This window comes from Protomyctophum parallelum (assembly GCF_964188405.1).
Source record: "Protomyctophum parallelum genome assembly, chromosome: 8".
In the NCBI taxonomy this organism is placed as follows: Eukaryota; Metazoa; Chordata; class Actinopteri; order Myctophiformes; family Myctophidae; genus Protomyctophum; species Protomyctophum parallelum.
Window position 1 is genome coordinate 39,877,034 of NC_139703.1, and position 22,923 is coordinate 39,899,956.

Genomic DNA, 22,923 nt, shown 5'->3' on the forward strand with positions numbered 1-22,923 from the left:
ACAATTACTTCGTTACTGTACTTAAGTACACGTTTTGAGAATTTGTACTTATTACTATTTTAATTTTGCTGTACTTTTACTTTTACTTCGTTACATTTACAAGTAAAAAATCATACTTTTAATCCGCTACATTAAAATTGGACACCTTTCGTTACTCGCTACACATTTCCGCGCAAAATATGCGAAATATGAGGGGCTCGCTTGATCGCCTCACTCATTCATTCACATCAAGGGGCTGCTTCAAAACGCCACTGAGCAACTTCCACTGACATGAATAGCGGAGGGGCGGAGCTTCGCGCCAGTTCAGTCTCTATCCTTTTAATACTCTATGGTTCACATTCACACAGAAGCTGGATAGAAGCGCCCGTCTATCTCTCTCGCTCTCTCTCTCTGATGCGGTGTGTGTGTGTGTGTGTGTGTGTGTGTGTGTGTGTGTGTGTGTGTGTGTGTGTGTGTGTGTGTGTGTGTGTGTGTGTGTGTGTGTGTGTGTGTGTGTGTGTGTGTGTGTGTGTGTGTGTGTGTGTGTGTGTGACGTGCGCTGCATCTGCTGGTTATTGCAGTTCTGTTTTCGTCACATACACAGCTTAACTTCAGGAACGTTACACTCACCGATCCAGGTGATTGCAATAATAATCACTGTAGGCCTAGTGCCCTAGTCTTACCGTGCATTGCATGTAAACGTCTGTCAAACGGGATGGTTGTTAAAGTTGATATCGGTTTTAACTTTCTCCCCCAATAATGTAATCCACATTTGTGCATAGGCCTATAGCCTACTGTAGGCTTTTTTGACTAGATTTAGAAGACATTTTCAAGCTCTTGCTACTGAAATGACCGATTATTTTTATGGAGAAATCATTTACATGCATCTCAATGGGAGACAGTTTGCCCTCACAGAGTGGAGTGGGTGGGGCTTAAATAGTGAAGGACTAATTATAATGCGTGAATTCACGCAATTATAATGTCTGTTTTGCAAATTGCAATGGCTCTCCCCTAAATGACTGTCTACCCCCATCTGAAATATATTTTTGTGTGAGCTGCTTGTAACCTGAGCTGTTGTGTTTGTAATGATAGTAAACACAAACATTGTCCTAACACAAACATTAAATGCCATTGATAATGAATGGTCAGTTTCTAGTGTTTATCCTAACACAAACATGAAATGCCATTGTTAATGAATGGTCAGTTTCTAGTGTTTATCCTAACACAAACATTAAATGCCATTGATAATGAATGGTCAGTTTCTAGTGTTTATCCCAACACAAACATTAAATGCCATTGATAATGAATGACCAGTTTCTAGCCCAACACAAACATTAAATGCCATTGATAATGAATGGCCAGTTTCTAGTGTTTATACCAACACAAACCTTAAATGCCATTGATAATGAATGGTCAGTTTCTAGTGTTTATCCCAACACAAACATTAAATGCCATTGGCCAGTTTCAAGACGAGTGTTGAAATAAAGCCACTGTTGGACTTAATTTCTTTGTAGGCATTTTGAAAAACATGTTGTACTTTTTACTTGTACTTTGTACTTGTACTTTGTAATTTTTACTTTTATACTTAAGTACATTTTACACCGGGTACTTTTTGTACTTAAGTACATTTAATTTGAGGTACTTTTGTACTTTTACTTAAGTGACTTTCCCAATGGGTACTTTGTACTTTTACTTAAGTAATTTTCAAGTAGAGAATCAGTACTTCTACTTATTTTTGTACTTTTTCCACCACTGTAAAACACCTTGGTGGTCATGTCCTCGCTGATTAAATAAAACACCTTGGTGGTCATGTCCTCGATGATGCTTAGATGGGGGACAGAGACGTCTACAGAACAGTGACATACAATGTACAGTATGCACACACAGGACAATATGCTGCTCGGGAAATATGCTATACTGTAGGTGTTCTGTTGTTCAGAGCATACCGTATATGTCACACCTCTGTACAGTATTATATACGGCTCATCTCTGGCAATCCGTACAGGCTGTGGAGCGTGCCGAGTGCCGACAGAGGCTCAGAGTGGCTTACAGTATAATGATGCTGCGAGGTCGTTGCTCCACAGTTGATGAACAATATTGTATGTGTGTATGCTAGAAAACGGCATCCTAGACTAGAGGCTCTCACCAGCCCTATATGAGAAGCAGTTTTTTTTATATATATATTATTGTGTATATTTATTGATATACTGCTGTCTTTTTGGACGGGCGCCAGCCCCTCAAATGTCTGGCTTTCAGAAATGATGTCATGGTAGGTAGGTACCCTCACAAAAAAACATGCAGTAATCCTGGTCTCTAAACTGCCTCCCCCTGGCCAGCCCGGGGCGCCTGGTGGAGGGGAAAGGAACTGGTTGGAATAACGTGTTCCTTCCATGCGCTACGTCAGACGGGTCTGATTATTTTATATTATGTGCCGTCTTCTTTTATATTGTGTACTGTGTACGACCCTGAAATAAAGATTATTATTATTATTATTACTGGAAAGGATCCCTCTAGAAAAAGAACTAAATTTCTCGGGAAATATAGTGGAGTGCATTATTTTAACTTATTAACTTGTGAGATGAACCACGATGGAAATAAGTCCTACTTTATTGTGTTTATCCTCAGACTCCCTCGCTGCTCTGGTGTTGTTGCATTTCAAATGAATCAAATCAAATCAAAAGAGTCATGAGAGACACAGACTGAGTAGAAAATTATTGTGGCATTTTATCATGAACATTATAGTGAGGACCAATTATATGAAGCTAGGTTGAAAAGTGGTCATTTAAATTAACATTGATTTAGCCTAATGCATGTCAAACTGGGGGGGTCCTTTAAATGAAAATGATTGAAAAATCACTGTTAGAGCCGTTAAAATCTTCTCTTATGGGAGGGTCCTTAAATGTTTTTGTTTTTAGTTTTTTTTGCAGCTTTCACCTTTTATTTTATATTCTTTATGGAGGGACAGACAGTAGGCTGACAGGAAATGGGGGAGTGACATGCAGTAAAGACCGTTGGGATCGGGAGTCGAGCCCGCGGCACACTGCCAGACTCGGGCTACCGGCCAAGGTGCCTGGACCGCTGAGCCACGACCCAGGCCAAGGTGCCTGGACCGCTGAGCCACGACCCAGGCCAAGGTGCCTGGACCGCTGAGCCACGACCCAGGCCAAGGTGCCTGGGCCGCTGAGCCACGGCCCAGGCCTTATGGGGGGGTGCTTGGCATATATTTTCAAATGGGGGGTCTGCGGGCTAATGAGTGTCGATTTGGGAGTCCTTGGCATTAAATACTTTGGAAACCCCTGGTGTACAGTACAGAGTAATACACTACAGTACAGCCAGCTGAGCGGCAGCCAGCCACCTGCTCCACTGCTGGGCTGCTGTGTGTAATATACAGCACATAATAAACACCAGCGTACTACGGAGGCTAAATGCCATTTCAGCTGCTCTTTTAATGCTTTAGGGACGGGATCGCATCTGTGTCGCTTTAGCTTCTAACCACTTTTAACCAGCATTATTTTAATACTTTAGCTGTTGAAAAAAATAGCAGATCTGCAAGCTCATAGCCACGCTACGAGCTTGTAGATCTGCTATTTTTTGAAAAATCTTGAAAACCTGTGCAAATCTATGAATATATATATATATCCCTTCCCAGCGAACGCTTTTAACTCATATCTTTGCTTCTGAGGGGGCGGGGGGTGGGGGGGTCCCTGGAACAACATATTTTTCAGATGGGGGTCGGCGGCCAAAATCAATATAATTTTGGGAGTTCTCGACATGAAGCAGTTTGAGAACCTCTGACTGACATATGTCAGTTTTGTTTCAGAAAAATGTTAGGATTTAAGAGGACATTTTGTATAGAATGGACCTGACCGGTCTTACTGAGTTAATGTTCTCCAGCCTGGCTCACTCGTTCAGCACATCTATAGAACGCCAGACTGCTGCGTTGGGACGACAGACACATCTAATAGGACGACAGACTGCTGCGTCGGGACGACAGCTGGCTGTGAATGTAATCACCACAGCACAGGAACACCTTGTTGTTGTGACAGCGTTACTTCCATCCAGCTCAGCCGCTAGGCTAGGCCAGGTGGCTCTGATACAACTTACTGATATGACACAAATGGAGGGGTTACGCTTTACTGTGTGGGAATGTCCTCATCGTGCACATGGTGGAAGATACTTAGGGCTCCATTTTCGTCACCGCTAAATCCCTTCTTTGCCTTTTTTTTTAAACTATTTTGCAAAACATTTTTGAATAGTTAAAATGGCCAGTCTACAAGCTCACAACGTGCCAATGTAGATTGGCTAGTTGAACTGTTCAAAAATGTTTTTCAAAATAGTAAAAAAAAAAAAAGGCAAAGAACTTTAGGGATAAGGGGTTTAGCGGTGACGAAAATGGAGCCCATAGTATTTTCTAAACCCAAAAATAAATTAAAAAAGGTAGCCTGCTTACTTTAAGTATACTTGATGACTGCCGGTGCCTGTTGGGTACCAGCGTACTCGGGAACACGATGCAAGTTGGGAACGATGCAAGTTGGGAATGCACATGCACTCCGTTATGCAATACCCGTTGTCAGGGTACTTTTCCGTTTAGTGTGCAGTATATCAGGTGGATATGGTTCTCAAAGTGGGGTCCGGGGACACCCAGGGGTCCTTGAGGGAGTTCCAGGGGGTAATGGGTCCATTTGGTTCCATTTGTACACTCTCAGAGTTAAATTAACATTGGTTTTACAATATAAATTGGGGGTCCCAGAGATAGAAATCCCATTAAATGGGGGTCCCGTAGCCTAATGAATTTCAAAATGGGGGGTCCTTAAAATTGAAATGGTTGACAATCACTGCTAGTGTGAAAACAGTCTCTTATGGGGGTCCCTGGCATATCTTTTTCAAATGGGGGTCCGCGGGCTAATAAAGTGTAAATGTGGGGGTCCTTGACATGGAACATTTTTGAGAACCACTGCATTCATTATTATCATTATTTCTACATTGTGATGAAGAAGTCCAATGGCTGACGAGGCAGATTGTTGAGCCGGGGGAGAAGGAAAGGGAATGGACGGATGCTTCCCGTTCCTCACAGAGAGATAGGAGAAGGAAAGGGAATGGTCGGATGGATGCTTCCCATTCCTCACAGAGAGAGAGGAGAAGGAAAGGGAATGGTCGGATGGATGCTTCCCATTCCTCACAGAGAGAGAGGAGAAGGAAAGGGAATGGTCGGATGGATGCTTCCCATTCCTCACAGAGAGAGAGGAGAAGGAAAGGGAATGGTCGGATGGATGCTTCCCGTTCCTCACAGAGAGAGAGGAGAAGGAAAGGGAATGGTCGGATGGATGCTTCCCATTCCTCACAGAGAGAGAGGAGAAGGAAAGGGAATGGTCGGATGGATGCTTCCCATTCCTCACAGAGAGAGAGGAGAAGGAAAGGGAATGGACGGATGCTTCCTATTCCTCACAGAGACAGAGCAGAGAGGTCACAGCCAAGACAAATTGAATTAGAGTCTCTCTAGATTAAGTTGTTCTAGCTGGTGACCTACGGGATTGTTCAATTCTTATTCGATTTGGAGTCTTGACAACCCTGTCAGGCTTGTCCCTGTCAGACTGTAGATGTAGACTCTAGTAGGGGGTGTTACCGCGCTGCAGTCCCTGCATGGAGGATGCTGCCGTTGGGGCGAAAACTGTGCCTTTTATCCCTGCAGGTGGAGGATTCTGTGGGGTGTTACTGTGCAGCTTGTCTCTATAGATGTAGGGCAGGGTGTGTGGGCGGCGGTGGCTCAGGGGTAGAGTGGCTGGATGGTAACCACAAGGTTGCCAGTTCGAACCCGGGCTCCCCCAGAGTTGGTGTCAAAGTGTCCTTGAGCAAGACACTGAACCCCTAATTGCTCCTGATGTGCTGGTTGGTGCCTTGCATGGTTTCTGCCACCATCGGTGTATGAATGTGTGTGTGAATGGGTGAATGTAATGCACAATCTCTGTAAAGCGCCTTGGATAAAGGCGCTATATAATTGCACCATTTACCATTTATGGTGCTGTGGGGTGTTGCTGTGCAGCTTGTCTCTGTAGATGTAGGGTGCTGTGGGGTGTTGCTGTGCAGATTGTCTCTGTAGATGTAGGGTGCTGTGGGGTGTTGCTGTGCAGCTTGTCTCTGTAGATGTAGGGTGCTGTGGGGTGTTGCTGTGCAGCTTGTCTCTGTAGATGTAGGGTGCTGTGGGGTGTTGCTGTGCAGATTGTCTCTGTAGATGTAGGGTGCTGTGGGGTGTTGCTGTGCAGATTGTCTCTGTAGATGTAGGGTGCTGTGGGGTGTTGCTGTGCAGATTGTCTCTGTAGATGTAGGGTGCTGTGGGGTGTTGCTGTGCAGCTTGTCTCTGTAGATGTAGGGTGCTGTGGGGTGTTGCTGTGCAGATTGTCTCTGTAGATGTAGGGTGCTGTGGGGTGTTGCTGTGCAGATTGTCTCTGTAGATGTAGGGTGTAACTGTCGGTGCAGCTAGTCAATGCAGGGTGCTAGAGCCAAGCTCCGAGGCCCTGTTCAGACTGGCAGCCCCAAATCCTGATTCCCGACCCATCCTGATCTGAACAAGACTAAAGGGAAGATTCATATTTCACACTGTTTGAGTCTGTTTGATTCAAGAGACAGTGCTGCACTGTTGCCTGCTAATATGAGAGAGAGAGAGAGAGAGAGAGAGATTTTTTTTTTTTTTTAATATATATTTATTTAAAGACCTTTTAAGCGTCGTACAAAGCCAACTCGAGTTGTGACAAATCCTGACAACAAACACAATATTTTGGACCAAACAAATAATTACAAAGAAGAAAAACAACAACAAAAGTGTTGCAAACCTGCTGTTTTCTTTCTTCTTTCTAATTCTTTGTTAGGCCAGAAAAAAATTGTTTGTTGTCATGATTTGTCACAACTCCAGTTGGCTTTGTATGACGCTTAAAAGGTCTTTAAATAAATACTTTTTGAAATGTCTATGAAGAAAATGAACGGGGAATCATTTCCTGGGCCCTGGTAGGGGGGCCCGGACTGCGATGCTCTATATAAGGGGTAAAAATAACAGTCAAATGAATCGGTGATTAGGCGTTCATGAATGGCCACAGCTGCAGTGCTTAGTTTAGAAGGACAACTGTAATCACGGTTTATGCTGTACATGATTGCTTTTGATTGCTTCCATTTTTATTTCAGTTTACAACAATACAAAAAGTAATTAACAAACATGCTCAACAGCCCAACTGGGAGCTTCTTTGCAGACCATTCAGGTTTTTGACATTTGATTAAATCTTGTTTCATTTTGTGGTCGTATTTTCGTATTGCAATGAAACATGTTCTGCGTTTCGTTTATTTATTTGACATTTCTTTGGAGATGCATCATGTTGTTCTGTAGGGGTGGGGGGTCCGCATAAATGCTTTGAATTATAATCAAGGCACTTGTATTTGGAGGATGCACAGTTGTACCAGTTTATAAGGAGGATATTTGTCTCTGTCGGGCGGAAACAATAGTTTACTTTTCAGGATTCAAATTAAAAAAAAAATCCAAAAAGTTGTGGATCTTCTCCTTTTGATACTTTTTGGTGTAGGCACCCTACACCAAAAAGTATTAATTTACACCCTACAGTGTAGGGTGTTAATTTACAGAATAATTCTGGAATTTACAGAAAAGGTTTACGCAAAAGGTTAGAATATGGAGATCAGATAGAGCTGCAGTTTGCAGCTGTTTCAACTTAGTTTCAGAATGATGCTGACACCAGAACACCATGGATATCATCACTCCTCTGGGACACACATTTTTTCAGAACGTGGTTTTCGGTGACATAATTTGTTACTGCTTTCAGAGAGAGAATCTAACCCATTTAGGCATGAGCAAAGATTTTAGTTAAAAACGTTCGCTCTGAAAGAATATATATATATTCAAACATTTGCGCCACATTTTCACGATTTTTCAAAAAATAGCAGACCTACAGTGGCACGCTCTGAGCTTGTAGATCTGCTATTTTTCAATTAGCTAAATTATAACAATTTTTAAAACACCAAAATGGGGTTCCCGCCAGGATGGGCTAATATAGTGCTGTTTGCTGCTGCGTAGATGCACAAGTCCTCGTAGGAAAAAAACAAGTTATATAGCAGAACAGAAGTCACCGATGATGAACTGTGTGAACTCAACTGACAACAATGCGGTTGATGACAAACGTGTGTTGTTTTTTTTTTCCCTTGACTGAAATGTCAACCTCCTGGAGTAAGTCTAGTGAGGAAGTCAGACGTGCGTGTGTGCTGCTTGCCTCTCTCTCCCTTCCTTCCCTGTCACTTTGATAGCTGTGATGTGTTTTTGTTCTGCGTGCTCTGGGACTTCTTCACACTATAGCACATACAAGGGGACAGGACTACAAAGTCTTATTATTCTTCACACTACTGTAGCAGGACAACAAAGTCATATTATTCAATTCATGGAAGTCTGCGGCATGAAGATATATACAGACTATAGCCTCGGAAACCCAGACGTTTTTATTTACAGGGAGAAAATATACAGGCTATATTATACAGACTGACACCCAGAAATCAACATAAAGTTGAGCTGGCTTCTTTTTTTTGTCAGCGCTCCAATGATGATTGGTCCCCTGAACAACATATTATTTTCAGATGGGGGGTCGGTGGCCAAATACATAGCCTATATATATAGTATTTGGGGGTCCTTGACTTCATTTTGAGAACCACTGACATATAGAAACATAGGTTTTTCTTGAAAACGGTCATGATTTATAAGACCTTTTATTTATTTATAAGATTTTGTATAATCTGGTCTCAGGTCTAAATGGGTTAAACATGATTTTTAACAGTAGGTAGTACAGTCAAAGGTTAATGCTAAAAGGACATCACAAACCCCCCCCCCCCCCCCCCCCTACACACAGGACTGTTTATGAAATAAACTAATACATTAATTTAGATTTTATTTAGACAATTATGTATGTGACCTACACTGAGCTGCTAAAGTGACACGACACTGCCCTCTGTTGTCAAAACGAACTGATGCGTTCACTTTACACAGGGAGGGAGGGAGGGAGGAAGGGAGGAAGGATAGGGTTTCTGATGGAGGCTTGGACAATCTGTTCCTTGTTCATTATTGTACAGCATATTAATAGCAATGTGCTCTTATGAGAACCGCAAGTACATTGTCTTTCTTTCTCTTCTCTACTTCTCAAATTCTACTAGGCCTGTAGTTTGCGTGCACACACGCACACACACACACACGCACACGCTATCGGCTCATCTAAAGCTCATTTCATGTTTCCACAGTTGTACAGATACGGCTGATAAGCCTGTTCTTTCAGCCTTTTAAATGTGATCCCCTCAGTGCTGACGTGCTTTGATCTGCCTGACTGCTGATAGATCTGTGATACCGTCGCTCAGGGAAGGGAAACGGCACACGTCCAAACCTTTTACTGTTCCTTTTCCAGGAATCGTTGCTGTCTGCAAGAAGAAACCACCTAACTTCCATTTTTTTAGATCTTGTTTTGGTCATAAATCAATGCCATTGAACACCCGTCTGTGTGTTGGTTTAAAAATATATATATATTGAACGAATGGAAAGTATTAAAAAGTGCTTTTGTTTTCATTTCCATTTCCATTTTTCATTTTGGAGTTTCTTGGTTTTCTGCTCAACAGCAGAGATATATAAAAACATCTATAAAAGTCTTGTAAAAAAAGACAAACAGCGCAATTCGAGGGTATTTACAAATGCGGCCACATATTGGTGCCACTCTATTGGGTTTGCTTTAGTATACTGTAGGTACATATATATATATAAATATTCACTTTTAAATTAAACTATTTAGACATGAGGACGATTTTTACAAAAGTTTTATGAAGAAAGAAAAAAAAAACCCGTCTGAAAATGTTATTCCAGGGACCCCTAGGAGGAGTAAAGATTTGAGTTAAAAACCTTAGCTCGTAAAGATATTTTGTCAAAGATTTTTCATCTACCAGAGATCTACAAGCTCGTAGCACGGCACTCGGTGCCACGCTACGAGCTTGGAGATCTGCTATTTTTCCATAGCTAAAGTATAACATAATGCTTGAAACACAAAAGGGGTTCCCGCGCAGAATGAGTTAAACAAAAAAGCAGCAATGTGAGAGAGAGTTGCTTGCCGTAAAGATCATCAATCGTACTTGTTTTGCGTTTAATGATGTTCACGTCATCCTGTTATGTCACAGGCAGGCCCACATCACGAGCTCGGGGATAACGAGGCCAGTTTATTCGGCGAAAGCACACATTTGGAGACAATGCAGAGTGCTTTACATAAAAACATTAAACACATTAAGACACAGCATTAAGAGAGTGCAAACGAGACACGCCATAAAATGATAATAATTGAGGGAAAAAAAACTAAGTTACAATGAAACAGAATAGAGAGAGAGAGGGATGTGGGGGAATGTTTGCAAATGCAACATTCAATCAAACCCTGCAAAGGGGATTTTTCCAGGGGGCACCATGCAGTCCACTAATGAGAAAAGTTACACCATATGTCACACAGAACCGCTGTTAACCACCCTGCAGCTTTGACGTGCCGGCTGGTCTCAGATCTTTGTTTTTTGTTTGTTTTTACCCCTTTTCCTCCCCGAGGAGAAAAACTGAATTTATTTTATTTTTTTATCCAAAATGAGTTAATAGCACATGTCGGCAAACTCTTCACATACTAGAGCATGTCTGAAATAAATGTCAGGGCTGAAATCGACATGTAAATATGCAATACATGATTAAACATGCAGCTAGGTGTCATGTTAAGAGTCCACAGAAGTTGTTTTCTCAACTCGCTGTTTTCTCTAAGACATTACTCTATAAGCCACATCTCTTAAAACTGGTGGGTCAAACTGAACAACCAATATGTCAATTTGAAGCTATGAGTCCCTGCTTTCATAATTTATGACATGAAAAATAAAATCCATAAAATCCCTGCCTGTGGGAATACATGCAGTGATAAACATGGGTCAATTGTGTTCGGGGAAATAGCTCGACAAAGCTGGCCCGTTCAACCACGATGGATTCAAACCCACAACGTCCTCGGTGGTGGGCAGGCACTGTACCACTACCCCCACCGGAGGGAGCACGTAGGCCTACTGTCCTTCGGTTGTTGTCCAAATATGGATTATCACACTGACGTCATCAATTTCACATGATGACAGCGTATCAACTCTAATTTGACTATTTGATGACAAACCAAAACGAGAACGCAGCACCGACAGTTTAACCACAACGAATGAATGAGAACTGATCCATCTTGTGCCTTTGGGGTTTTTTACCACAACTTGCAGAGTGTTTGTATCTTCAACCAAGTGTCTTAAAATGGCTTTTCCAACAGGACTTTTGGCTTTTCCAACAACTTTCTCAGAAGAGAACTTTTCCTGTTCTGTGTGTCGAGACATATTTCAACATCCGGTCGTCCTCCCATGTAGCCACAGCTTCTGTAAAGGCTGTCTGCGGCAATGGTGGACCCACAAGAAGCTGAAGGAATGTCCCATTTGCAAGAAGATCTCTTCGGTGGATGACCCGCCTTGCGTTCGCGTTCTGAAGAACTTGTGCGATACCTTCTTGCAGGAGAAACGTCGAAAGACGGATCACATGGAGGAAGAAGCCAAGGAATCACTGAAGATCTTGCAGGAGAAACTAAAGGTCTTTAATGAAGCTAAAACAAACTGTAACCAAGCGGCAAAACACATCAACGTCCAGGCCCAGGACACGGAGAAGAAGATTAAGGACCAGTTCATGAAGCTTCATCGGTTTCTATATGAGGAAGAGGAGGCTAGGATCGCTGCACTGAGGGAGGAAGAGGAGCAGAAGATTCAAATGATGAATGAGAAGGTTGCGGGTCTGAACAGAGAGATATCGACTCTTTCAAACACAATCAGAGCCGTAGATCAGGACGTCTCATTCCTGCAGAACTACAAGTCCACAGTGGAAAGACTCAAGCTCACACTGCAGGACCCACAGCTGGTCTCGGGAGCACTGATAGACGAGGCCAAACACCTGGGAAACCTGGCCTTCAGAGTCTGGGACAAGATGAAGGACATCGTCTCCTACACTCCCGTCATTCTGGACCCCAACACCGCCTATCCCTCGTTGACCGTGTCCGACGACCTGACCAGCGTGAGACGCAGTGACGGACGCCAGCGTTTTCCCGACAACCCGGAGAGGCTGGACTTCTACAGCTGCGTCCTGGGTTCCGAGGGCTTCGACTCCGGGACTCACAGCTGGGACGTGGAGGTCGGAGAGAACCGCTGTTGGTCGGTAGGCGTGTTGGCTGAGTCGTACCCGAGGAAGGGAGACGGAGGGGGCGAGTGTTGGCGAATAATATGTATCGACGGTGAATACAGAGCAAAGGGCAGACCCCTCTCGTTCACCGTCCTCCCGGTGAAGCGGAAACCCTGGAGGGTCAGAGTCCAGCTGGACTGGAACGGAGGCACGCTGTCCTTCTCCGAGCCTGACACTAACTCACACCTGCACACCTTCACGCACACTTTCACCGAGAAACTCTTTCCGTACATTTATAGCTACGATGCTAGTGTTACTCTGAAGCTGCTACCGCGGACCATCCGTGTTAGGAAGGGTGCAAGGGTGCAAGGGGTCATTATGACCGAAAACGAATCGGCAGAGATGGTATAAGTATGCCTAAAATCATGTTTAGAAAATATTTCAGATGAAGGAAAAAAAACAGATTAATTGAATCGAATATTTAGGAAATGTCAGGGAAGGGGAACCTTTTGAGGGCTTCACGGGAAAAGATAATCAATAAAAAATCTCAAAATGGGTCAGAAAGACAATAGTGTTAATAAAGAAACAAAACGATTTGGTTGATTTTAATTTCTTCTTATGCTAATAAAAGTAGTAGACTATTAATTTATGCCAGGTGTGTCCAGTGCGGCGCAGTCGGCTCGAAGTGTGAAGTGCTGATTAAACAGAATCATATTTGGTTACTGTTTTGTCTACAGTACTGTTCAAATGTTTTCAGAAACATTCTTCATTGCGTTAATGATGTTGTACTAAGTGACAATGTAAATACTTTTAAGACCTTTTGAATACCTAAAAAAATAAAAGTAGAAGACCATTACTGTGTAAAAAATAACCAACTAACTATAATACTATAAACACTGATCAAACATTGACCACATTGTCAAGTATAAGACGGAGCCAAACAATGTGCAAATAAGCCGATCTACAAGCTCACAACGCACGCAAGACATTGTGATCTTGTAGATCTGCTATTTGGACAATATTTATCTGTGTAACCGAATGCTCCTCAACTACTACATTCCAAGTGCTTGTCAGGGTGGGGGGGGAAGTTCAAATATGATTATTTTGGGAGGTTCCCAGCTCAAATACTGTATGATTATTAACACCAAAAAGGGTTGTGTAGGGTTGTCACAATTATTACATAATTGTCTAATCACAAATATTGAGATAGCAATTATTTTGTCATATCATGTCACATATTGGTTGTTCAGTTTGACCCACCAGTTTTGGAGATATGGCTTATAGAGTAATGTCTTGCAGAAAACAGCAAGTTGAGAAAACAGGCTTGAAAGGTTCACTTCTGTGGACTCTAACATTACACCAAGCTGCATTTATATCTTATTTACATGTCGATTTCAGCTCTGACACCTATTTCAGACATACTCTAGAGTAGGCCTATGATGTGAAGAGTCTGCCTGTGCTATTAACTCATTTTTGATAAAATAAAATAAAAATAGTTCTCCTCTAGTGAAAAGATGGAGGTTGTGCCATGGCAGGCTCTTAGTCAAATCTGGTCACATAATGCGTAATCGTGACAGCCCTATTTTTGTGTGAGCTCTTGTAAGTAGGGCATTAATGTTCAGGCAAAAAAAAGGTTGAAATGTGTATATCGGTTTCTGTCTGACAGCAACGATATCATCTTTCACTGGTATTTTCACAGTATAACCGAGCGGTATACGTTCATGTTCTGTTTTTAAAAGTATTTATTTAAAGACCTTTTAAGCGTTGTACAAAGCCAACTCGAGTTGTGACAAATCATGACAACAAACACAATATTTTGGACCAAACAAATAATTACAAAGAAGAAAAATACAAAAAGAAGTGTTGAAACCTGCCGTTTTTTTCTTCTTTCTAATTATTGTTCGTCCCACAAAATTGTGTTTGTTGTCATGATTTGTCACAACTCGAGTTGGCTTTGTACGAGGCTTAAAAGGTCTTTAAATAAATACTTTTTGAAATGTCTATGAGGAAAATGAACGGGGAATCATTTCCTGGGCCCTGGTAGGGGTCGGACTGCGACGCTCTATTGCCTGTTGTGTTTACAACAGTAAGAAGTATTGTTTTAGTTTTTTTGCTCCACTTCTGAACCAACTTTTAGGGATCCCCTGAACCAATTAATTTGGTTCAAAATTAGGCGAGAAAGAATAACAGAACCGCTTCAACCACGGTGGAAAGTGTACAAACTTAACCACAAAGTCAATGTTCTCCAGCTTCAGGGACCTGCGTGTGTCTCACAGCGGTAGCTTCAGAGACCTGCGTGTGTCTCACAGCGGTAGCTTCAGGGACCTGCGTGTGTCTCACAGCGGTAGCTTCAGAGACCTGCGTGTGTCTCACAGCGGTAGCTTCAGGGACCTGCGTGTGTCTCACAGCGGTAGCTTCAGGGACCTGCGTGTGTGTCACAGCGGGCGGCGATGGATGTGACGCTCACATTTAAGCGCGTGGTGTTGTTCTGAAGTGCAGTTGAAAGACCTCAGTGAAGGCAGTGTGTCATAGAAAGGGCGCTTGAAATGAACCACTGCACTGACATGGAAAGGCCACAGGGAGGCAGCAGGGAGGCAGTCTGTGTCACATAGATAGATGAGTGCTTGAAGTGAATGACATTTCTGCCCATCCTTTTGTGTGTGCCTGCGGCCTGCCTGTGTCTGTCTGTCATCACCACATCACATATCAGTGTCTCACAAGTTGTGTGTGTGTGTGTGTGTGTGTGTGTGTGTGTGTGTGTGTGTGTGTGTGTGTGTGTGTGTGTGTGTGTGTGTGTGTGTGTGTGTGTGTGTGTGTGTGTGTGTGTGTGTGTGTGTGCAGCACTGCAGGTAGAAGTACTCTGAGGGTTTTACTTATACTGTAGGTAGAAGTAGAAATACTGAGGGCAGCTAGTTGGCCCGGTCCTGTCTGTCTGTCCTATTGGCAGCCTGTCTGTCTGCAGGCTGTAGTCCTGTCTGTCTGTCCTACTGGCAGCCTGTCTGTCTGCAGGCTGTAGTCCTGTCTGTCTGTCCTACTGGCAGCCTGTCTGTCTGCAGGCTGTAGTCCTGTCTGTCTGTCTGTCTGTCTGTCTGTCTGTCTGTCTGTCTGTCTGTCTGTCTGTCTGTCTGTCTGTCTGTCTGTCTGTCATACTGGCAGCCTGTCTGTCTGCGGGCTGTAGTCCTGTCTGTCTGTCCTACTGGCAGCCTGTTTGTCTGTGGGCTGTAGTCCTGTCTGTCCTACTGGCAGCCTGTCTGTCTGCGGGCTGTAGTCCTGTCTGTCTACCATCCATCCATCAGTGTACGATATGATCGTTCGCTCATCCATCCAGCTTGGACCTCAGCTGGCGCTTCAAGCCCCCTAAATGGCCGCAATTACAGCCCCCCCCCCTCCTCCCACACACACACACACACACACACACCCCTCCTGACCCAGGTGTCAGCAGGCTCCTGGGGGCTGTTAGGACAGGGGCGGGGCACACCGCACTCACGCACAGGCCATCCTGATTGGCTCCCTGGTAGGCGGGGAACGATAAAAAGGGTGGTCGCTTCTTAATGGGTCAATTAACATGACTGTCCAATCAGTGAAGGCCAGATGAGAACTGATGGATATCTGAGAGGGAAGAGCACAGATCTGTAACCACTTAAATTAAACCCTATATATTATATCTGAGAGGGGAGACCACAGATCTTTAACCACTTAAATTAAACCCTATACATATTACTTAGTTAGTTGAATGGAAGTCCCTCAGTGCAGTGGCAGTGCTTCCGTCTCATGACAAGGACCCGCAAATGAATATGCACGGTATTTGGCTGCGGACTCCCATATGAAAATATTTTGTGCCAGGGACCCCAATACTAAATGTGTGTTATTGTTAAAAGGTTTAAAAATATTCCCTTTCTTTTTTTTAAATTGACAATCTACAAGTGAACACATTTGGGGCTTGTCTATTTTCAAATGTATGGTTAAACTGATGCTATATTAACTAACTGTGTATGAAATGAATGGGATTGAGACCTAGCTACTGTTCATTCATTAGTACCATTAGTAAAACCTGTGATGGAATTAAGGAATGGGGCCGATTCCATTCCAATATGGCTGCTGCATATGAAGCCTATAGAGCACCGAAGTCCTGACGTAACTCGCTCATCCCGACGATTCCCCTGGTTCACGGAAGTAGTTTCTCTATGGAGAATAACATGGGGTGATCTTAATATCGTCTACTATAAGCGTTGTGGTCCAAAAATAAACAAGCTGTCTCGGCGTTATTGTCAGGGAGGTGTCTCTGTATCGTTTGCAACAGTCAGTCACTCATATATGATACAGTCTGCTTCTAGCGAAAATCTAACTAATTCAGCAGCAGTAACATTAGCGTTTTCTCTCAGTCAGTTGATTCTTCATATCCATGTGAGTGAAGCGGCCGGGATGACATGTTTATTTTTCAAACACAGTTCTTATATGAATCAATCTAAAACTCCTCCTATGGTGATTTCAATGCAACTAAACAAATACATGAACCTGGGGACTGACGCCCTCTACTGAAAGTGACGTCAGACTTCGGTGCTCTATAGTTTTGGGTGCATATAGTGCATATGAATGGTTTGGATCGGGGGGTCAAATCAACTAATCAAATGATTTCCAGAGCGCGGCACGGCTGCAGCTCACCGCTCCTTGGCTGCGGCTCACTGTGTTATCACCGCTCCAAGAGATGGGTCAAATGTGGAAAACAAATTTCACTGCAGTAACGTGTGTGACAAATCCTATGACTTTGACCATTGTGTATAGGTGAAACCTGCGGTGCACCGACAACATTTTAGCAAAGGGCTTATGCAATTACATGGAATTATTTTCTGAGGTTGTTTTTGCTTCCCCTGGAAGCTACTCAAGTACTCCCAGGGGCTACCGACTGTGCCCCCAGCGAAAGCCAACATTTTTAACTCAATCTTTGCTTCTCGAGGTCCCTGGAACACACTATTTTGAGATGGGGGTCTACTCTAGCCAAATACATATAATTTTAGGGGTCCTTGCCATGAAAACATTTGACCACTGATAATAGCAACGTACGTTTTTTCAGAAAACTGTTTAGAAGACATTATTTTGTATAGAATCAGCCTCAGGTTTTTTTGTGGTTCTCAGCTGAGGGGGTCAGCGGAAGGTATAGGAGAATAGGAGCCACCAGGCTAGGCTGCTCTCTCACTGTTTCACACGCATGACTGCAGATCTGGAGATGTGGAGGAGATGTTTGGTCATAATGTTGCGTCTGCCAACTGCATCAGCACAATGCTGTGGTCTGTGGGCTGAGGTTCGTATAACCTCACATCATGTTTAAACAGCCAGGATGTTTCCTGCGTTCAAATGAAGCCGTGTAAAATGTCCACCTCCTACACAGGCAGTGTGTACTTCTGTACTGTACTGCATGTCCTGAGCAAAAAAACAAGATATTTCGGACTTACTTTCTTACCGTCTTGCGTTCATAATACGCTCGAAACGTGGCGCAATATATCAGTATGTAGCTTACTGTAACTGTATGTGAGTTTATGCACACACACACGCACACTCGCACAGATCATGGATGGACGGACGGATAAACGAACAGACGGACGGACGGAGTACGTAGTAGTAGTATTATAAAACAAGCATTGTTGCAGCTACAGTAGTAACATATTCTACACTCTCATATTAATGCTAACGTGCAGCTCATGTGGGATAAAAAGTGAGCTCAGACACACTGTACCATAATAAAGCTCAGTGAGACTCAAAGTGTCGATACAGTAGAAGACATCCACAACGAAGGAACGCTCAATAAAGTAGCCTACATCTCAGGCCAATAGCTGAACTTCCTTCATTAGCATAAGGCTTCTCTCTCTCTCTCTCTCTCTCTCTCTCTCTCTCTCTCTCTCAGCTCAATTAGTCCCAGACAGCTCCCAGCTGGGGAGATGAAGCAGTGCACCTGGTGTACAGAGGAAGGGAGGGAGAGATAAGAGAGAGATTCCGAAGCAGCTAATACCAAAATTCAGTGGTGTAAAATGTAAATGAACTACCGTACGTTTACTGTACGTTAAGTAGGCTATACTGTACTTAATGGTCCACCGTCTAGCAGCGGCTCCGTCGTTATAGCTAGGCAACGCTCTGCTCCGCTGTGGTCCGGCAATGAAATGATTCCCCCCCCTGTCCACCACCATTATACTTTACTGAAAGCGAGCGCTTCCAAACTCCAAGTCTCCAACACCTTGAATCAAGTTCAATTTTGTGGACTTTTACTTTACATATAGTATTTACCTTTTTCAATGCTCCACTACATCTAAGAGGCAGATATTAACTTTAGTCACACATTACTTTGTAGATTTAGATTGTTATTTTAATACATAAATGTACCACTTAAACACTACATACTGTACTTTGGCGATTCAAAACTATTAAAAAGATCTACATGCCTACCTTTTGTTCCAGATCTCTATGTGTAGTGACTGTTAGTGTTGTTTGTTTGTGTGCTGTGCAGTGGACGTCAGCCGGCAGCCAACATCTGTGTTACTGACTGAGACCATAGACTGTAAAAAATATGGACAAAGCGTTCCTCGGGTCTAACATGGACGTAAAATGAGGCCAGTAATTCCTTGCACTGTAAGTCGCCATATTTCTTGCCCATTGGCTGGCCCAGACAACGAGGCGGGACTTCCCCCCTTCTTCTCCGTTGGTTTTTATTTTGACTCGAGTGGGTGGGGACTCCCGATCATAGACTGTAACGGTAGCCACGCCCCTCAGAACATACGCGACTTTATGGTCATTTATTTTATAAATGGGACCATAATTTTCCAAAAATAATATTATGACATTAGAAATGAGACTTTAAACTAGTGACTGGAAGCAGAAAGTATTCATGACCATGTTTATTAAGGTAATACAGTCTAGGTGAAGTTGGGCCCAAATACATGGACTTCTATGGAGCTATGGGGTTTTTTGGGTCCAATGACAGCGCCACAACAGGCCATTATATGAACTTTCAGGAAATCCCGATTTCCTCAGTGGCTTCACAAAATATCTGTCTGACTGCCCCCCTGACTGAGACACACACACACACACACACACACACGCACACACGCATACACACAGATCCGTGTTAGTGACTGTGACAGGACAGCAAGGCTACTGTGTGCTGGATCGTAGCAGAGGCCACAGAAAGACTGTCAGTCCTGATAGGAACTGACTCTGTGTACTTGTAACTCTATACTGACTGACAAGCCAAGAAGACAATGTCATACTTGACAAAATACTTTCACTATTTCAGTTCAGTTCACATTTCAGGAACTCCATGACTCTGTGAAACCTTTTTTAAACGTCTCTGTGTGGGTGTGGCCTCGGTCTATATACCTCATTTTGTGGTTGTCAGTCTGTGGACAGTCTGTCTTCTCTAGGGAGCCATGTCTGCCTGTGTGCAGTGGACAGTCTGTCTTCTCTAGGGAGCCATGTCTGCCTGTGTGCAGTCTGTCTTCTCTAGGGAGCCATGTCTGCCTGTGTGCAGTGGACAGTCTGTCTTCTCTAGGGAGCCATGTCTGCCTGTGTGCAGTGGACAGTCTGTCTTCTCTAGGGAGCCATGTCTGCCTGTGTGCAGTCTGTCTTCTCTAGGGAGCCATGTCTGCCTGTGTGCAGTGGACAGTCTGTCTTCTCTAGGGAGCCATGTCTGCCTGTGTGCAGTGGACAGTCTGTCTTCTCTAGGGGGACATGTCTGCCTGTGTGCAGTCTGTCTTCTCTAGGGAGCCATGTCTGCCTGTGTGCAGTGGACAGTCTGTCTTCTCTAGGGAGCCATGTCTGCCTGTGTGCAGTGGACAGTATGTCTTCTCTAGGGAGCCATGTCTGCATGTGTGCAGTGGACAGTCTGTCTTCTCTAGGGAGCCATGTCTGCCTGTGTGCAGTGGACAGTCTGTCTTCTCTAGGGGGACATGTCTGCCTGTGTGCAGTGGACAGTCTGTCTTCTCTAGGGGGACATGTCTGCCTGTGTGCAGTCTGTCTTCTCTAGGGAGCCATGTCTGCCTGTGTGCAGTGGACAGTCTGTCTTCTCTAGGGAGCCATGTCTGCCTGTGGCGGTCTTTCTCCATCAGTGATCATCGATCACTGTGTCTTTACACATACTAGTCAATGCTTTACGGTCACAGTGTGCAGGTATTCTGTCACACTGTATTCTCTGGCAGGTATACAATAGTCTATAGTTTATAGCATTCTAGTTGTGTGTGATTTTCGGTTGCTTCTCTCCAATGTGTCAGATAGCTATCTCTGCCTGTCTGTCTGTCTGTCTGCCTGCCTACCTGTCTCTCTGTCTGTCGTCAACAAATCACATCTCAGTGTCTCACAAGTACATTTTACTGCAGCGTTTAGGGTCACACTAGTGTGTGTGTGTGTGTGTGTGTGTGTGTGTGTGTGTGTGTGTCATCCCCCCCCCCCCCCCCCCCCCCAGGGGGCCGGTAGCACCATGTGTGGGTGCTGATTAGGCTCTTCTCATCACGGCACAGACTGAACAGAGCTTGATAAAAGCCTGACAGAGTGGGGGAGGGGCACACACACACACGCGCACACACACATGCACGTGCGACACATGAAACAATGGGAGCAGCTGTATCTCTGCTCTTGATAAAGACAGGGGTGTGTGTGTGTGTGTGTGTGTGTGTGTGTGTGTGTGTGTGTGTGTGCGTGTGTGCGTGTGTGCGTGTGCGTGTGCGTGCGTGCGTGCGTGCGTGCGTGCGTGCGTGCGTGCGTGCGGACCCTCCTCTCCTGTCCCCTGATGGAGTGACAATCCACTGCCAAGTCCCGGTTACTCATTGATCTCTGTCACAAACATGTGTACACTGTAGAACAGGGGTGGGCAACCTTAGGCACGGGGGCCAACATGGGCACAGGGGAGGGTGATCACTGGCATAAGTGTGAGAGAGAAGGTTTTTCTTTGGTTAAATTAAGACCATTCACATCTACAAATTACATGATAATTCACATCCTGCACATAATTGTACATTCATTCAAACTCCTAACTCATGACTGCTCTTTAGTTTAATGATCATGACATCCTGAACAATATGTCTAAGCTTGTTATGTGTGTCCTATATGGACGATCAAAATTAATTTTGGCATATTTAATTGTGATGTGGTGTCATGGTTATACAGTATGGTACACTGACTATCACGGAAATTATTATATTATATTATAATAATTGTCCTTGCTGGCACAATTTTTTTCAGATGGGGAGTCTGCGGGCAAATGCATATTGTCATAAATCTCCAATGAAAAGTATAAAAAATTGCTTCGTCCAAAACCTCCTAACTCCACTAGAGCTGGATGAACATGTTGGAGTTAGTTTCTTTCTGCTCGACAGCACATACATGTACATGTGAGTGAGGGACGGTCCTTGAAATGCAAATATTGGCGGGAACCTCTGATTAAAAGAACACTTAGCATTTTACGGTGCATTGTTTTATAATTGGTGGTGGGGGGGGGAAGGGCGTATAGTAGGTCCCCCCCAAATCCCCCTTCCCCCACCACCCTCCTCTTTCTGCCCCTCTGACACAAAAATGTCCTAAAATGTATAGAAAGTATAGTAGAAATGTGCGTGCGTGCGTGCGTGCGTTCATGTGCGTGCGTGCGTGTTGGCGTGAGGCCTGATATCTCTATCACACTAAAGGACCACTTCTGTTCTGTCAGAGGGTCTCTCCCAGCCCGGGTTTGGGGGGGGGTGGGGGGGGTTTGGGTGATATATCCACCAATGAGAGAGAGGAGAGGGTCCCCCTCAACTCAACCCCTCCTCTTCGATCCCTCAACCCCCCTCACACACTCACACACACACAGACACACACACACACACACACACCCCTCCAGCATGCACCCACCCACCCAGGTGCTGAGATGAGGATGGGTCTCTCCCCATCCCTCCCTTCCTCCCTCACAGTGCGAGCAGTACGTCCCGCCAACACACTAGAGGTGCTGCTCTGTGTGTTCTATGTATGTGTTTTTAAAGTGTCATGCTCAGGTGGTACAGACATACCCCCCCCTGCCAGTTTATAGCGATGCTGCTTCCACGCCGCTTGGAGTTTTCGTTATAGTCTGACGCTGGGCTGAAACATGCTGAAGTTAAAGTCCTTCTGCTTGGATTATATGAGCCTCCTTTGTCTGCAGCCTGGATTCTATAAGAGGTAGGAAGGAAGGAGTCTGATTGGGATGGCTTTTGGGAGGATGATGGTGTGGTGCGACTTTGAAGATGGAGAGGACCACCAAATATATATAGTTCCACACTCACTCCAGAGGGCCACATACATTGCATACTGTCGTGTCAAAAAATAGCAGACCTACAAGCTCAAAATGCGTCGTGCTGCGACGCGTTTTGAGCTTGTAGATCTGCAATTATTAGTTTTTGTTTTGAGCTCTGTATCATTTATGACAGTCAGTCAGTGATATTTGATGTCTGTTTCTATAGCAGAAATGTAACTAATTTTGCGCCGGTATAAGTTTTCTCGCTGTGAAATTAGTGAAACCTCCGGGAGCATTTGTTTATTTTCGGAACACGATCGTTATTTGACGCGATTTGAAAAAATAAAAAGTCTATGGGCATTCAGAATGGGAGAGGGGGGGGGGGGACACGCAAACCGGGTGAGATGTGAAATTGTGAAACTGTCAGACCTCTGCACTCTATAAGAGAGATGTTAACATGAGAAATGTCGGAATTTGTTTTTAATTATTA

General features: G+C 44.1%; 3 protein-coding genes across 3 annotated transcripts in view; 2 read left to right on the forward strand and 1 right to left on the reverse strand.

Moving 5' to 3' along the window:
- LOC310863731 (E3 ubiquitin-protein ligase TRIM35-like) overlaps window positions 1-12,619 on the forward strand; it is a gene marked incomplete at both ends in the record, with an annotated part of 38,971 nt that extends 26,352 nt beyond the window's left edge. The window contains one exon of the mRNA XM_083772226.1: window positions 11,413-12,619. Coding sequence (XP_083628352.1) covers window positions 11,413-12,619 — 1,207 coding nt within the window. The remainder of the gene's footprint in view (window positions 1-11,412) is intronic.
- LOC310863614 (IQ motif and SEC7 domain-containing protein 1-like) overlaps window positions 1-22,923 on the forward strand; it is a 194,964-nt gene that overhangs the window by 101,029 nt on the left and 71,012 nt on the right. The window lies entirely within an intron of this gene.
- Window positions 1-22,923, reverse strand: part of LOC310863619 (uncharacterized protein) — a 265,965-nt gene that overhangs the window by 855 nt on the left and 242,187 nt on the right. The gene's annotated exons all lie outside the window — the stretch shown is intronic.